This window comes from Bubalus bubalis, chromosome 5 (assembly GCF_019923935.1).
Source record: "Bubalus bubalis isolate 160015118507 breed Murrah chromosome 5, NDDB_SH_1, whole genome shotgun sequence".
Classification (NCBI taxonomy): domain Eukaryota; kingdom Metazoa; phylum Chordata; class Mammalia; order Artiodactyla; family Bovidae; genus Bubalus; species Bubalus bubalis.
In genome coordinates this window covers 50652359-50669116 of record NC_059161.1, presented here as the reverse complement: position 1 = coordinate 50669116, position 16758 = coordinate 50652359, and the positions used below count along the sequence as shown (strand labels likewise).

At 36.3% G+C, this 16758-nt stretch overlaps 1 protein-coding gene across 4 annotated transcripts in view; it reads left to right on the top strand.

Moving 5' to 3' along the window:
• The window catches only part of AHCTF1 (AT-hook containing transcription factor 1), a 94067-nt gene that overhangs the window by 63875 nt on the left and 13434 nt on the right, over positions 1-16758 (top strand). For 3 of the 4 annotated variants that reach the window (XM_006062425.4, XM_044943083.2, XR_006551190.2), the window contains exons 22-31: positions 828-972; positions 1053-1184; positions 1852-2002; positions 2459-2609; positions 2940-3047; positions 6718-6910; positions 8359-8562; positions 9243-9657; positions 14537-14660; positions 16584-16681. In XM_006062425.4, the coding sequence (XP_006062487.4) occupies positions 828-972; positions 1053-1184; positions 1852-2002; positions 2459-2609; positions 2940-3047; positions 6718-6910; positions 8359-8562; positions 9243-9657; positions 14537-14660; positions 16584-16681 (1721 nt within the window). The remainder of the gene's footprint in view (positions 1-827; positions 973-1052; positions 1185-1851; positions 2003-2458; positions 2610-2939; positions 3048-6717; positions 6911-8358; positions 8563-9242; positions 9658-14536; positions 14661-16583; positions 16682-16758) is intronic. The other variant, XM_044943084.2, reaches the window with a different exon arrangement.

Sequence of the window (16758 nt, the reverse complement as noted above, 5' to 3'; positions counted from 1 at the left end):
ATTTTCTTTTCTACTGTTCTCATGCTCAGTGTCACTTTCTTAAGAACCTCACTTGAATATTTCTGTGAGTTCTGTCCAGATCACATTAGATTTTTGTCTTCTTGAACTCTTGGGTTCAGATGGCCCCTGACTTAACAGTGCTTCAACTTATAATTTTTTCAACTTTAAAATGGTGCAAAGCAGTATGCATATATGAAGTAGTAGCCATAGTTTGAGTTTTGGTCTTTTCCTAAGCTAACTATATGCAGTGCGATTTTCTCTTAACGACGCTGGGCATCGACAGTGAGTTGCTGCTCGCATTAACCCACATGATCATGAGAGCAGACAACTCATACACTCAAAACCATTCTCTGTCCATGCAACAATTCTGTTTTTTATTTTCGGTGGAATATTCGATAAATTACATGGAATAGTCAACATTTTATGATCAAGTATTTAAAGATGCCTTATTTTCTTTACTACTTCACAGTGATTAATATTCAATAAAATTTTAAAGTACTTTTAAATAATATGTACATAGTATCTTTTGGGGCTTCCCAGATGGCTCATTGGTAAAGAATCCACCTGCCAGTGCAGGAGATAGGAGTTTGATCCTTGGGTCAGGAAGATCCCCTGGAGGAGAAAGTGGCTGCTCACTCCAATGTTCTTGCCTTGGAAATTCCATGGACGGAGGAGCCTTGCAGGCTACAGTCCATGTTGGTCGCAAAGAGTCAGACACGACTAAGATGCATGCACAAAGTATCTTTGGGATTCTTCAGGTGGATGTCTTGTTTTGAACATTTCAAATAGCTTTTCTAAAACTAAACTTTGATAAATATTGATTTCAGGTGCATGGTGGAGGCCTGGACTTTACTGCGACAACATTCTAATAGGTTGAATATAGAGGAGCTGCTCAAACATACATATGAAGTCTGTCAGGAGATGGGCTTAATGGAGGATTTACTGAAGCTACCATTCACAGACACTGAGCAGGTAATGATTTGTCAGTGTAAACTTATATCTGGAAATTCAGGATAAGTTAATAGCTTACAAATCTATTTTGTTCTTTCTAGGAGTGTTTGGTGAGATTTTTACAGTCCAGTGCGAGTGTTCAGAATCATGAATTCCTTTTAGTTCACCATTTGCAGCGTGCCAATTATATTCCTGCCTTGAAGCTGAACCAGACTCTGAAGATTAATCTTATGGTACAGTTGAACTTGTTTTACTATGGGGGGACAAGAGAATAGGGAAAACAGATGACTTCATTATATAAGAGCTTTGTATAATCTTGAATGTTGAAAATCCTCACTTTCTGAAGCAGAATTGACAAACAGGGTGTGGTTACTTATCCAGTTCTTTTATATGTGCTATTTCTGTTTAGGTATCTGCCCACAGTCTTGCCAGACTAACTACTTTACTCACTCAGGAAAAATAGCAACTGGTAGAGGACAACAGTAGGAAATAAATAGTGCAAAAAGCATGGACTTTAGGGGTTGGACTAATTGTTCATTGGCTCTGTGTGCTTGGACACACTCTGAACCTTGGTTTCCTTAATTGTAAAAGGACAGTATCTTTTGTGAGGATGCACAGACATGTGTGTGATGGAACATGTTGCTTAGTAAATGAAAATCATTGCTTTTATTAGTTGTAAATAATCAAGGCTGGGAAGGAGAGACTTGGAATTTATCGATGGGTAAGAATTGATGAAGCAGTTAGGTTGTGTGTATGATGTCTTTGGTTTGGAAGAATGGGTATGTAGAAAGGTGGAAGGTGTTCTTGTGTATTCATAATTATATTTTAATAGTAAATAATCGACATAGCAGCTAACATTTTTGAAGATTAAATTTTTACCAGTTATGTTATGTTCTATAGAATGATCGTGATCCTCGTTTGCGAGAGAGATCAGTGACTCGAAATTCTATAATAGACCAATATGGGAAAATTCTTCCTAGAGTCCAGCGAAAATTAGCCATTGAGCGAGCAAAGCCTTACCATCTGTCAGCGTCATCAGTTTTTCGAGAAGGTAAGATTTCATTGAAAAATGTCCTAAAATATTGCACTAGAAAAGATATTGAATGATTATCTTCTGAAACCTTTGTTATCTTCTGTTTAGCTCAATTTTGCTTTGATTCATCACAGTGATGCTTTGTGGTTTTGTTTGTTTGTTTATTGGTGGTTCTACCCCAAGAAATCGAAAGCTTCCTTGGAACTTGTAAACTTTCTAGTTTATTTAGTACAGAGTGACAGAACTCTTTTGATTTCATTTGAAGACTGCTGACTTTTAGAAAACATGTAGAAAAATTATTTCACTGTCTCCTAAAAGCCAAAATTGTTAAATTTCTGCACATATATTGCTAAACCAAATATAATTTGAACTACTCATGTTTTGTTTTCTCCAATCACTTTGCCGTATTTGTTTGTCTACTTTAAAATCCTGGTGTTAGAGATGAAATTAAATACTACCTTTTTTGTTTCACAGTTTCTAGACCAAAACCATTATCAGCAGTTCCAAAGCAGGCTGTAACTGGGACTGTGTTAACAAGATCTACTTTCATCAATAATGTGTTATCTAAAATTGGAGAGGTCTGGGCAAGTAATGAACCCGAAAATAGCATCTCTGTCTACAATAGGTATGTTTTTCTTACACCTTTTACACTCATGCCACTTGCTAATCTTCCCTGGGTTATCAGCTGCATTCATAAACAATCCAGCCTTAGAGCTTATTAGTGTATGTAGGAAAAATGTTTTGTGTTGTCTACTTTTCTTGCAAGAAGAACATTCTTTGTTCTTAAATTTGAAACCAGTTATGTTCATTGTTATTTGTAAATAAGCAGAATATACATGGTAAAAAAAAGATAGCCCCCCTCCCATCTAACCTCACCTTCTTACAGTGTTTGTATTGATAATTTAGTCTTCTTTGTGATACATAATCAAAAGTTAAATTTTTATTTTCTCTGTAGTCCTAAAGTAGAAGAACCCTCTCCTGTAGCATATTCTCTCCCAGATCCAGAGCTGCCTGAGGCATTTGTTGGGACACCAATTACAAAGGCATCACAAAGAATTTCTAGGTAAGAATTTATTTAATCACTTCTAAAAGACAGTATTAGACAAGAATTACACTGATACGATATTTGTCTTAATTTCACTTACTTTACTTAGTAATGGTATTCTCTAGGTTGATCCATGTTGCTTACAAATGGCAATATTTCATTCTTTTTTTTGACTAATTCCATTATATATATGTATATTATATATATGTCCATTATATATTTTTTAATGAAGCTCCATTCTGTTTTCCATGGTGACTATACCAATTGATATTCCCACCAGCAGTGTTAAGAGGGTTCTCTGTTCTCCATACCCTCTTTAGCTTTTATTATTTGAAGACTTCTTGATGATAGTCACTCTGACCAGTGTGAGATGATACTTAATAATTACACTATAATTTTAAAATTATCTTTGAAGTCTTCATAAATACTGTTTTAAATTATTGAATGAGTTTTTAATGCTTCCTTTAAAAAAAATAATTTGGGCAGTTTTATAGTAATTTTAAGGAATTTTACATCAGCTGATAATCTACTTAGAATTTTGCCTAATGATTTCAGACTGCTTAAAAAAAAGCAAACTTTGTTGTATTAAAATCATAAGCAAAATAAATTATTAATTTGTTTTCTTTAATCTCTCTGATTCAGACCCATGAATGAAGGTTATTTTTTGTAAATCCCAGCTGATCTTGGTTGGCTTCTAAAAACTTGCTCCTGTTTAACTGAGCCTACTAAAATGTCTTAAGTGGCTTTAGTACAATAATACTTTTATTTCTTAAACCTGTGGTTATTAGAAAAGTAAATAGTTAAATTGAAATTTTGTATCCAAGATAGAACTGTGGTGGTTTATTTTATTTAAGGCATTGGAGAGTGGAGAAGTGTTCATAATCATCAATAGCAGAGTACAAAAAGTATCTCTTAATGTAATGATTCTTTCTCTTTAATAATATGACCATAATTGTTGAAAATTTTTGACATTTTACAATTTATCCGTGACAAAATGACATAATTTTGTTGAAATAGTTTTGATACTAAGAATAAAGGTACTCAGAATAAATTAATAACTTAAAAACAATTGGGCTCAACCCATTTGTAGTGTATATAATGGACATCTTTTCAAATCATGAAAGGATTTTCCCTTTTTTGGGTTAGATTTTATTAAATTGAGGTTCTTTTCCTTTATTACCATGAGGAGATGGTGAGAAGGTTGCTTCAAATAGAAGTCATTATCACTGACATGGTATTTTTACCAATAGTTTTGGTTTTTTTCCCACAAATCACTTTTTCTCAGTTCCTTTGTACTTGAAAGTGAAAGTGAAGTCGCTCAGTCGTGTCCGACTTTTTGCGACCCCATGGGACTGTAGCCCACCAGACTCCTCCATCCATGGGATTTTCCAGGCAAGAGTACTGGAGTGGGTTTCCATTTCCTTTCTCCAGGAGATCTTCCCAACCCAGGGATTGAAGCCTGGTCTCCCTCATTGTAGGCAGCTGCTTTACCATTGAATAGGTCTGCAATTCAAGAAGGGAGAGAGAATAAGTGTTCAGGCCTACTAATGGCCTAAGGACTATTATGAGAATCCTTTAAAACCAGTGTTAATGCATATGGAATAGAGCTGATTGAGTTGTGAATATTTACCTTTTATAAAAATCATTCCACTTCTTGCTTCTATATTTTTCAAATTGGGTGTGCGTTAGTGTAAGTAAAATTTAATGGATTGTGGCTTAGCATAGATAGTATCAATGGGCACTGAATATAGTAAGGCTAAATGCCGTTTTATGTAATTCATGTTTTGTATATGTGTATAGTATCCATGGGCACTGAATATAGTAAGGCTAAATGCTGTTTTATGTAATTCATGTTTTGTATATGTGTATAATCTAAAATGCATCACCTACTTGGATCATGGTCAAAAAGTTGTTGAGGAAATATAAGACCTAATGTGATATTTAACACTTTCTTCAGAAAACAATCAAAAATTTTTTCTTGATATTTTTTTTAAATGTACTTAAACACATCAAGTCTTGTTAGTATAAGAATTTTGCTTTTACTCAGTAGGATACCACTTGTTGCACAGACCTTGCTTTTGAGAAATAATCTTTCCTAAATAGACACCTTAAACATAAATTTAAGCCCAATGCAAGGCATTTAACAAAATACCTATTTGGGATAGCTCAATAAAAAAGTGAGCAAAAGTTTACAAATATATACTTTGAATGCAAATGAAGTAGAGAAGGAAAGAAGAATCAGAAGACAACAGAGAAAGAAATGTCTAGCAATCTGACTGAATATTCTTGGTTTGGTAGAAATCTCAGAGTTGTGCTTAGTACAGAATAACAAATGCAAAGATGCTGTATTTAGAGGAAGAAAATACTTCCTGTAAATATTTTCCCACCACATAATAAGTTGTTTTGAAGCACCTATGATTTCTGTTGGTCTGCCATCTTTTGCAGCAAAAATCTTGAACTTAAAGGATAGAATGGCAAAGAAGGCATAGCAGCAAGAAATTATTATTTCTGGGCACCAAAGTTAATTTTCTGGTTATTCTCAGCTGAATCACATAGGCATCTTGGGGTAGTGTTTTTGTTGCTAGGAATGTAGCCATAAAATAAACTATAAGGAAATTGGGAAAGGAGTGACTGTATGTTTATAAATGGTCCACAAAAATTGTAATCTGAAAATTTCACCTTCAAGTTTATTTATTTGTAAATTAGGTTTTTAAGCTGTTTGGACTATGCATACTTAATACAAGTCACCAATGAGATCATTTCTATCATCTGATATGATAAGAATGTCCAGGACACTGTAGAAAAAAAAAACCATTGAGTATAGTCCTAGGATTCTCTTTTGCTACTAACCTCATTAATTTGAAAAAATTAACATTTCCTTTGGTTGCTAAGTGTAGTGATCAGAACCATAAAGGTAAATAAACCAGTATTCATTATGTAAATTTCATGTAGGTGAAAGGAATTTCTAGGTTGATGAAAGTGAATTGCAGTGAATGGCTTGCTAGGGAAGCGTTACATTGTTTTCTTGAGTGCTTGAATCATTAACAGTTTGTCTTCATTTGAAAATAAATGCTTGGCACGTAGAGGGGCTCAGTAAATATTGGTTAAGGGAGGGAGGAGGGCTATAACTCTTTTTGAGGGGGTGGGGAACATGATCGGAGAAGGAAATGGCAACCCACTCCGGTACACTTGCCTGGAAAATCCCATGGATGGAGGAGCCTGGTAGGCTACAGTCCATGGGGTCACGAAGAGTCGGACACGACTGAGCGACTTCACTTTCACTTTTCCATTGGAGAAGGAAATGGCAACCCACTCCAGTATTCTTGCCTGGAGAATCTCAGGGACAGAGGAGCCTGGTGGGCTGCCGTCTATGGGGTCGCAGAGAGTTGGACATGGCTAAAGCGACTTAGCAGCAACAGCAGCAGTGGAAGCATGATCAAATTGCTATCTAGGTTTCATAATTCTCTTTTTTCACTACTGAATTTATTAATTCTGATTTTTGAAACTAAGGGTGGCATTACAGACAGTAATATACTTGTCTGAGTTTATATTTTCATATGGTTATCATATTTACCAGTGAATATAGAAGTTTGCATAATTAAATGGGATACTGATTCTTTTTGTTTCTTCAGTATAACTCAAATATGTTACCAGGATTTTTCTATTTATATGTATACTGTGATTACAGACTGCTGGATTTGGTTGTTCATCCTGTCCCCCAGCCCTCTCAGTGTTTGGAGTTGATTCAGCAAAGCCCCACAAGGTCTCCTTGGTCCGTGGCATCTAGTTCATTGCCAGTAAGTTCACAATTAAAAGGATCACGTCAGAATGCCTCCAGGGCTTCAGAATTACATTTACTTGAAACTCCTCTTGTTGTTAAGGTAAGTATTATATTACATATCTAGCATCTAGTATTCATAGTGAAGCTAGGAAGTTCCTTACAAGTAGCAGAGAGAAATAAAACTATTTATAATCGACATCTCTGGGTAATAGGGGGTTTAAGCCTTTATTTTCCCTTTTTCTGTGGATATGTTTCCAAAATGCTTACTGTATTATAAATTAGCCTTTTTTCTTTGAAAAATGCTTTCATGTTCTTGTTGTGTGTGTGTGTTTTTTTTTTTCTGATACCATTTTGCTATTTCATCAAATACTTTCTCATTCTTAACATTTTTTTAAGTTTTATATTAAAATTCTAGCTCCTTCAGTAAAATTATAAAGTGTTACTCTTTCCTACTATCAGTAGGAAATTGCTTTTTCCTTCACCCTTTCTGATAAATTACTAGCAGAGAAACCACAGCTAAACTTGTGATGACTGGTAACAGTGGATTTTTACCTTCCTGTTGGAAAGCCATCTTCACATATGTTCTCTGCAAGTTTCTTGTCCGGTATTCTGGATTGAGTCCCAGAACTTATTTATTTTTTCCTTAATTGTTTCTGGATATCCAGCATTTAAAGTGAAGCCAAGAAATTCTTACTTTTCAAACTGGATAAAAAATACTTCAATAAATGCTATTCCTAAAATAGTTATTAAAAGAAATTGAAAAGGTGGTTGCTAAGATTAAGTTCCTAATATTTAATATCCAGTATAGTATTTCTAACTTTTTTCTTCTATAGAAAAACACTCATATTTTATATAATCTGCTGTTAAGTTCAAATGAAATTAAATGAGGGAGTAATTTTGTACTTGCTACCAAAAAGAATCTAGGAAAAAAATCAATATAATCTTAAAATGGATCTAATGGAATTTAATAATCTAATAGGATCCAGTAATTTGTTTACGAGTCCTTTAGAGGAGAGGTTAAGTGAGGAAATTGTTTTTGCTAACTAGTTCATCTGATTATTTGTAATCATTGTAGTAAACCATAAGAATTCTCATAAGTAAGTCAGTTACTATTGAATTCATGTAATGGAATTATATTTTTTCTAAAACATTCTTAAAGTCAGTCTTATTAATTTAGATTAGCTTGCTATAATTAAACTAGAATCTGTTCTTCACACAGTACCATCTCTTTCACCTACTAAAGTTTTCTAAGCAATAGTTAAATAATTTATCTTATATCAGCACTTTATTTTTTAAGTTGAACTTAAACCTAGGAATAATCAAGGTTTAGAATGATTATGGATGCAATTTTATGTTTTGTAGCCTTATAAATAGAAAGCTCTGAATAGAATTTTATGTTTTCTTTCCAGTAATCTATAATAATACTTATTAATGTTTTTATTGGAGATGAGAATATAGTCACCGTTGCCACTCATTTGGCTCTGTCTGTTCTTACGTAAGTGTCTTTTACAAACACTAATGGCGAATTCCATTTACTCTGTGTCATAGAAAGCTAAGACTTTGGCTATGTCAGTTACTTCCTCTGGATTTGCCGAGTTCACTCCTCAATCCATCCTAAGGTCTGGTCTTCGAACAACACCTTTAGCATCTCCCTCTCTGTCACCTGGAAGATCTCTTAGTCCTCCTTTACGACTCAAAGAAACTAGAATTTCGTTCATGGAAGAAGGCATAACCACGAAATGGACTGCTGCTGTAAGTTTGATAATAGTTGGAACAAAAGGACTTCTTAATAATATATTAAGCTCCTATCAGTATAAATGATACCGCTATAGATTTTTATATACAGTCTTGCAGATAGTCATAAAATCAGAAAACATTAATTCAGAGAGAAACTTTAGGGCCTTGGCTAAACCAAACCTATCATTTACAGGTGAAGGAAATAGGGCTAGAAGCACTATTAACTTCCCAAGTTAAGTTGTCTATAACCACATAGTTACTTGATGGAAGAAATGGGACTGGAATTAAGATCCATGGTTGGTTTTGTTTGTTTGTTTTGGAATGTCTTTGTTTTTTAACCTGTATTGTACTGCTGCTGTTAGTAAGTTCCTAGTTTGTTGTCTGTTTGGGAGGGTATGTCTTTAGAGCTTCACTGTAGGTTAATAGGAACCCATTGGTGGTTATTGGGCATCTTGCCTATTCTGTATTTTAGTCTTTTGGAAGTACTGATCTATTACCAATTAGAGAATCATTAACAGTCATTAACTTTTAATCATCAGTCTGAGGAGAATGAATTTAGAGTAAGTAAATTTTGATGGAGAAAGAATTTGGAGATAAACAGAGCATGGAAAGGGTGGGTGTGATTGGGATGGATAAGTTAGACTTAACTGATTTTTACTAGTAAAATTTTTTTTCTCCAAATCTTTACTTGATAGACTGTAGATGACAGCAAAGCAAAAACATTTATTACTGCATCTTTACATAAATGTGGGGCTCCAGCAGAAACTGAATGGCTGAAGAACAAAGATAAGACAACATCTTTTCCCCTGGATAGCCCTGAAGAGGAGCATCAAGAAATGGATGTCAGATCACAGGATACAACTTCACAAAGTTTGGAGAAACTGGATGTGAGCGTAGAAAATAGCAATACTTCCACCAGATCAGACCAGACTACCTTAGAGTATCAGGATGCTCCATTACCAGAAGACTTTGAAGATATTTTGATAGCCTCTAAGTCAGTGAGCTCTTCCACTGAACTGATTGCTAATTTAACTGAACAGACTGAGAAGAACAGTGATAAAGATACATTTGAACCAGGAGTGACTCCTCCAGAGCCAGAGAAACAAATGGGTAAGGACTCATCCCAGATATTCAAAATGGCCATTGATATCCTTCAGTAAAATTTGGAGTAGAAGTTTCTCTACCATAAGAAAAGCAACAGGGTTAAATAATTACATGATCATAGCACAGTAGGTTCTAGCCAGAGTACCCATATCTTATTCTTTCCACTTACAAACTTTGATTATAAGTATGTATGAGGTTTGAGAAGAGGAGAACTTAATGTGTGTTCTGTTTTCATTTGGAAATGAAATTTAGAAAAGAACAGTAATGATTAAGGAAGCAATGTCAAATATCAGTGTGATTTAAGGTCTTCCTATAGTTATGAGAAATAATAATACTACCTTTAAAGACTACGTTAACTTACCCATCCAGCAGCCTCAACTTCCTAGAAAGCTGCTTAGAAAACAGGAAGCTCATTCTGCTGTCCATCCCTACCTCCAAAATAATCACTAGAAAGTGAAAATAAATGTCCAAAGACCCATGAATCTATTGTCTTTATATTCATTTATCAAAAAATGTTTGAGCCCCTAATCTTGTGCAATGGACAGGGTCCTGTTTTGTGTGTGTGTTAGGTATTAAGGATAAATAAAGTAGAGGATAAAGAATAAAAATGTGCTAGATGTTAAGGATAAACTAAGTAGACATGGCACTTGCTTGCATGTAATGTAAAGTCTAGTGAGTGAGTGATAGTTGCTCAGTCATGCCTGACACTTTGCAACCCCATGGACTGTAGCCTGCCAGGCTCCTCTGTCCATGGAATTACCCAGGCAAGATTACTGGAGTGGATTGTGGATTAAATCAAACAAGTGTGTACTATGCAGTTTGATAAATGTTATGGTGGGAGACACAGTAGGAACGAGTGGAACACAAGAAGGGAAAAACTTTGCTTAGAATTGGTGGATCAGAAAACTTAGTCTATGTTTATCTTTCTTACTTCTGCACAGAGTTAACAAGCTTATTTAAAGATAATTCCTATCTTTAAATCTGTAAAACCAGTGTAAAAATGTGTGTCATAGTGGTTTCTTGGGGAAAATATTTTCTGCCTAAGCTGAACTAAGGTGTCTTAAAATGTGAATCCAGTAAAGTTGGGGCTAATATTGTCTTTATTTGATAAACGTACACATTATTAACTGGACATGGAACAACAGACTGGTTCCAAATAGGAAAAGGAGTATGTCAAGGCTGTATATTGTCACCCTGCTTATTTAACTTATAGGCAGAGTACTGGGCTAGAAGAAGCACAAGCTGGAATCAAGATTGCCGGGAGAAATATCAATGACCTCAGATATGCAGATGACACCACCCTTATGGCAGAAAGTGAAGAGGAACTAAGAAGCCTCTTGATGAAAGAGGAAAGTGAAAAAGTTGGCTTAAAGCTCAACATTCAGAAAACGAAGATCATGGCATCTGGTCCCATCACTTCTTGGGAAATAGATGGGGAAACAGTGGGAACAGTGTCAGACTTTATTTTTCTGGGCTCCAAAATCACTGCAGATGGTGATTGCAGCCATGAAATTAAAAGACGCTTACTCCTTGGAAGGAAAGTTATGACCAACCTAGATAGCATATTAAAAAGCAGAGATATTACCTTGCCAACAAAGGTCCGTCTAGTCAAGGCTATGGTTTTTCCAGTAGTCATGTATGAATGTCAGAGTTGGACTGTGAGGAAGGCTGAGCACCGAAGAATTGATGCTTTTGAACTGTGGTGTTGGAGAAGACTCTTGAGAGTCCCTTGGATTGCAAGGAGATCCAACCAGTCCATCCTAAAGGAGATCAGTCCTGGGTGTTCTTTGGAAGGACTGATGTTGAAGCTGAAACTCCAGTACTTTGGCCACCTCATGGGAAGAGTTGACTCATTGGAAAAGACCCTGATGCTGGGAGGGATTGAGGGCAGGAGGAGAAGGGGACAACAGAAGAAGAGATGGCTGGATGGCATCACTGACTCGATGGACATGGGTTTGAATGAACTCCGGGAGTTGGTGATGGACAGGGAGGCCTGGCGTGCTGTGATTCATGGGGTCTCAAAGAGTCGGACACGACTGAGCGACTGAACTAACTGAACACATTATTAATTGCTCTAAGAATTTCAGTTCAGTTGCTCAGTCGTGTCCGACTCTTTGTGATCACAGGGACTGTGGCGCGCCAGGCCTCCCTGTCCATCACCAACTCCCGGAACCTGCTCACACTCATGTCCATTGAGTCTGTGTTGCCTTCCAGCCATTTCATCCTCTGCCATCCCCTTCTCCTCCTGCCTTCAAACTTTCCCAGCATCAGGATCTTTTCAAATGAGTCAATTCTTCGCATCAGGTGGCTAGAGTATTGGAGTTTCAGCTTCAGCATCAGTCCTTCCAATGAATATTGAGGACTGATTTCCTTTAGGATGGACTGGTTGGATCTCCTTGCAGTTGAAGGGACTCGAAAGAGTCTTCGCCAACACCATAGTTCAAGAGCATCAATTTTTTGGCGCTCAGCTTTATTTATAGTCCAACTTTCATATCCATAGATGACCACTGGAAAAACCATAGCTTTGACTAGACGGACCTTTGTTGGCAAAGTAATGTTTGCTTTTCAATATGCTATCTAGGTTGGTAATAACTTTTCTTCCAAGGAGCAAGCGTCTGTTTATTTCATGGCTGCAGTCACCATCTGCAGTCATTTTGGAACCCAAAAAAATAAAGTCTGACACTGTTTCCACTATTTCCCCATCTATTTGCCATGAAGTGATGGGACCAGATGCCATGATCTTAGTTTTCTGAATGTTGAACTGTAAGCCAACTTTTTCTCTCTCCTCTTTCACTTTCATCAAGAGGCTTCTTAGTTCCTCTTCACTTTCTGCCATAAGGGTGGTGTCATCTGCATATCTGAGGTTACTGATATTTCTCCCGGCAATCTTGATTCCAGCTTGTGCTTCATCCAGCCCAGCATTTCTCATGATGTACTCTGCATATAAGTTAAATAAGCAGGGTGACGATATACAGCCTTGACATACTCCTTTTCCTATTTGGAACCAGTCTGTTGTTCCATGTCCACTTCTAACTGATGCTTCCTGACCTACATATAGATTTCTCAAGAGGCAGGTCAGATGGTCTGGTATTCTCATCTCTAAGAATTTTCCAGAGTTTGTTGTGATCCACACAGTCAAAGGCTTTGGCATAGTCAATACAGCAGAAATCGATATTTTTCTGGAACTCTCTTGCTTTTTCGATGTTCCAGCAGATGTTGGCAATTTGATCTCTGGGTCCTCTGCCTTTTCTAAATCCAGTTTGAACATCTGGAATTCACAGTTCACGTACTGTTGAAGTTGGCTTGAAGAATTTTGAGCATTACTTTACTAGTGTGTGAGATGAGTGCAGTTGTGTGGTAGTTTGAGCATTCTTTGGCATTTCCTTTCTTTGGGATTGGAATGCAAACTGACCTTTTCCAGTCCTGCGGCCACTGCTGAGTTTTCCAAATTTGCTGGTATATTGAAAGCACTTTCACAGCATCATCTTTTAGGATTTGAAGTAGCTCAACTGGAATTCCATCACCTCCACTAGCTTTGTTTGTAGTGATGCTTCCTAAGGCCCACTTGACATCACATTCCAGGATGTCTGGCTCTAGGTTGGTGATCACACCATCATGATTTTCTGGGTCGTGAAGATCTTTTTTGTGTAGTTCTGTGTATTCTTGCCACCTCTTTTTAATATCTTCTGCTTCTGTTAGGTCCTTACCATTTCTGTCCTTTATTGAGCCGATCTTTGCATGAAATGTTCCCTTGGTATCTCTAATTTTCTTAAAGAGATCTCTAGTGTTTCCCATTCTATTGTTTTCCTCTATTTCTTTGCATTGACCATTGAGGAAGGTTTTCTTATCTCCTTGCTATTCTTTGGAACTCTGCATTCAAATAGGTATATCTTTCCTTTTCTCCTTTGCCCTTCAATTCTCTTCTATTCACAGCTATTTGTAAGGCCTCCTCAGACAGCCATTTTGCCTTTTTGCATTTCTTTTCCTTGGGGATGGTCTTGATCCCTGCCTCCTAAACAGTGTCACGAAATTCCGTCCATAGTTCTTCAGGCACTCTATCAGATCTAATTCCTTGAATCTATTTGTCACTTCCACTGTATAATCGTAATCTAAGAATTTAGGACTGTCTTTATAAATAGTGTATCTTTAGAAGTTCAAATACTCGTTTGATGCGCTGTGTTCCACTAAAATATTTGAATGGTAACTGTTTGATGAGGATGTTATTAGTAGTATTTTGACTCAGTTCAGTTGCCAGTCATGTCTGACTCTTTGCGACCCCATGGACCTCAGCATGCCAATCTTCCCTGTCCATCACCAACTCCCAGGGGCTACTCAGTACTCAGACTCATCGAGTCAGTAATGCCATCCATCCATCTCATCCTCTGTCATCCCCTTCTCTTACCTTCAATCTTTCCCAGCTTCAGGGTCTTTTCAAATGAGTCAGTTCTTCACATCAGGTGCCCAAAGTATTGGAGCTTCAACTTCAGCATCAGTCCTTCCAATGAATATAGTGTTTTCATTGACTAGTCCTGAAATGATGAGGTGGTCTCGAATAGACATTTTTATTGTTTTGTGGGGAGTATTATATAGCACAGACTTTAGAGTGAAATCAGCTAGATTTGAATCTTGCTAGCTCAGCTAGTTGATAACTCGTTAAGCCAAAAGTATTAGTTAAAGATGAAAGAGGGGATTGGGGTGGGGATTGGGGTGGGGTTTGGCCTAGGCTCAGAGAATTAGAAGGAACTGGTAGTCTGATGCCAAAGGAATAAACTAAAAGTATACAAAAAAGCAGACCCAACAACTTACTAAAAGGTAATAAGCCAAGACTGTAAGTAATTGCTAAACATTTAGTAAATATAAATGTTCTCAACTGTATTATTTACAGGCACTTTAGAAGATGCAGAAGCAAAGGATGGCTTAGTTGTGGAGGGTGTGCTTTCAGAATTAAATCACTTAAGCCCCATTCAAGGAGTTGAAGCTTCTCTTTGTGTACCATCAGTCCGGGAAGAGTAAGTTTATAGAGAAAATTTCAAATATTGATAAAGTTTAATGAAGCTGTGAAACAGTAGTAAATATTGGTATTTGTTCCATGCATAGATTAGCTCTTATTTAGATCTTTGTCTCTGTCATTTCCATTTTAGTACTGTATCTGTTATGTAAGAAATTCATTTGCACAACTCAGTGTTATTTAGTAGTTATTATGAAACGATACCAAATGTTTCCTAAACATACAGAGACATGATAAATTGAGGCAGAACTCTTAAGAATCACCAAAGAATATTATTTTTGTTGAAAAACAAAAGTTTCACTTACGGCCACACATTCTTCCATGCTCTCCTGCTTTCAGTGGTCTCAGAGTAATCTGGTATGTATCCTATAGCACCAAGGCAGATCATAAGGGAGATGGTTCAGAGGCAGTATTGATCTTTGCCATTTGGTTGCTACAGGACTCAAGTTAAAAGTTATTGTTTTTCAGTGACAGCTTGAACTATTATGCTCTTAGTTCTTCACTTTCATTTAGCACTTAACACATCCAGCCAGTATACTAGGTGATGTAGAACAATGCTACTTAAGGTGTGGACTAATAAAGTTGATGCTAGTTACTGAAGACTTTCTGGTCTGCAACAAGATAGCAGCTTCTATTAAAATACTTATCAGTAGCCTTTTTGGAAGTTAGATGAACTAATCATTGAGGTAATTGATTGACCTTCTGGCATAAACTCCTTATCTCATTGCAAGACTGGACGCATTGTATATCAGCACTTGGGAGTAATGCTATTGTAGGGAATACGATAAAAAATTGCAGCTTCAATTATCAGGAAGTTGTAAGGGTATAATTTACTAAGATTAACCCACATAAAACATGAGAATTTAAGAGACTGTAAATGCTTCACTGTAAGTGCTGAGAGTGATTTCACGGACCATCCATCAAACAGTATTATAATCGTCACCTCTCATACGTTTAACTCAGTCATATTCTTCACTTCTGAGAGAGAAATCGTGGAAACTGCAACTTTGCCAGTCCTTCATGGAAAAGGAGGGAGAAAATAGTACAAAAGGATCATCAAGATTGTTATTTAATTCTAAGGTTTTAAAATTTTTAATGAAAATTAGTATAAATTATAATGGGTTCAGTGGATTACAGCAGCAACAAATCAAAAAGCAGTCACTTGATCAGAAATTTGGCATTCATCAGTGTCAATCTAGGCGAATAGTCAACATCTTGGCAAGCTAGTTCCTTTTTAAATGTAAACTTATTTTGTTGTTGGTTCTTGGTTATCCTTACTGTAAACATTGTGATTGAGATAAGTCTTACAAATATACCTATAAATAAATGTGTACATATTCCAAATGCATACTTTTTCTTGAACTTTATAATTTATTTGTCCCATTTTAAAAATCAGCATGCTTTAGTTGGCTTCAGGGGAAGGCCACCTCAGAATATAAAGGGACCACTGTCAACTCTTCCTAGAACTTTGGTCAAGTAGATTAATAGAGGTTACATTGGTCTCCCATTCTGAGTCATTTATCATACTTTTTCCAGTTGGCCTTAAAATATTGAATCTACTGAGTATATAGGGAAAATGTCCATACTATTTGATGGGTTTATTTGAAGAATGTTGCCACCGATAATTGAAAATTGACATCCATGTAATTTATACTGACCAGCATTTTAAAATCATTTTATTTGTAGTTTAAGGTTATGCCATTATTTTCAACAAAGTGAAATATTAGAAAATAAGAAAAACAAATACAACATTACTTGTTTCTAAATTCACTTGTAAATTACATAGTTGTATTATTCAGAATGTTACTTGCATTGTATATTCTCTGAACATTGGTTTTAAAAGTAGGAGTTGGGGTAGGATTAAAGCAGGCCAGGACAGATGGGATCTTCTTACACACTGAAGTATATGTTTCTTTTCCTGAAGGGAACTCCTCACCCTGAAGTCCACAGTACCTGTCTTAGACGAAGGACTGGTCTCTGTTGAAGCCTGTACCTCTGCAGTTACAGCAGGTAGCAATAAATGTATGTATTGTTTTTTACTTCAGAATCATTTCACTTCAGTGTTTTGTCTAAAGAGTGTTCTATTCTTAGGGCAAAAG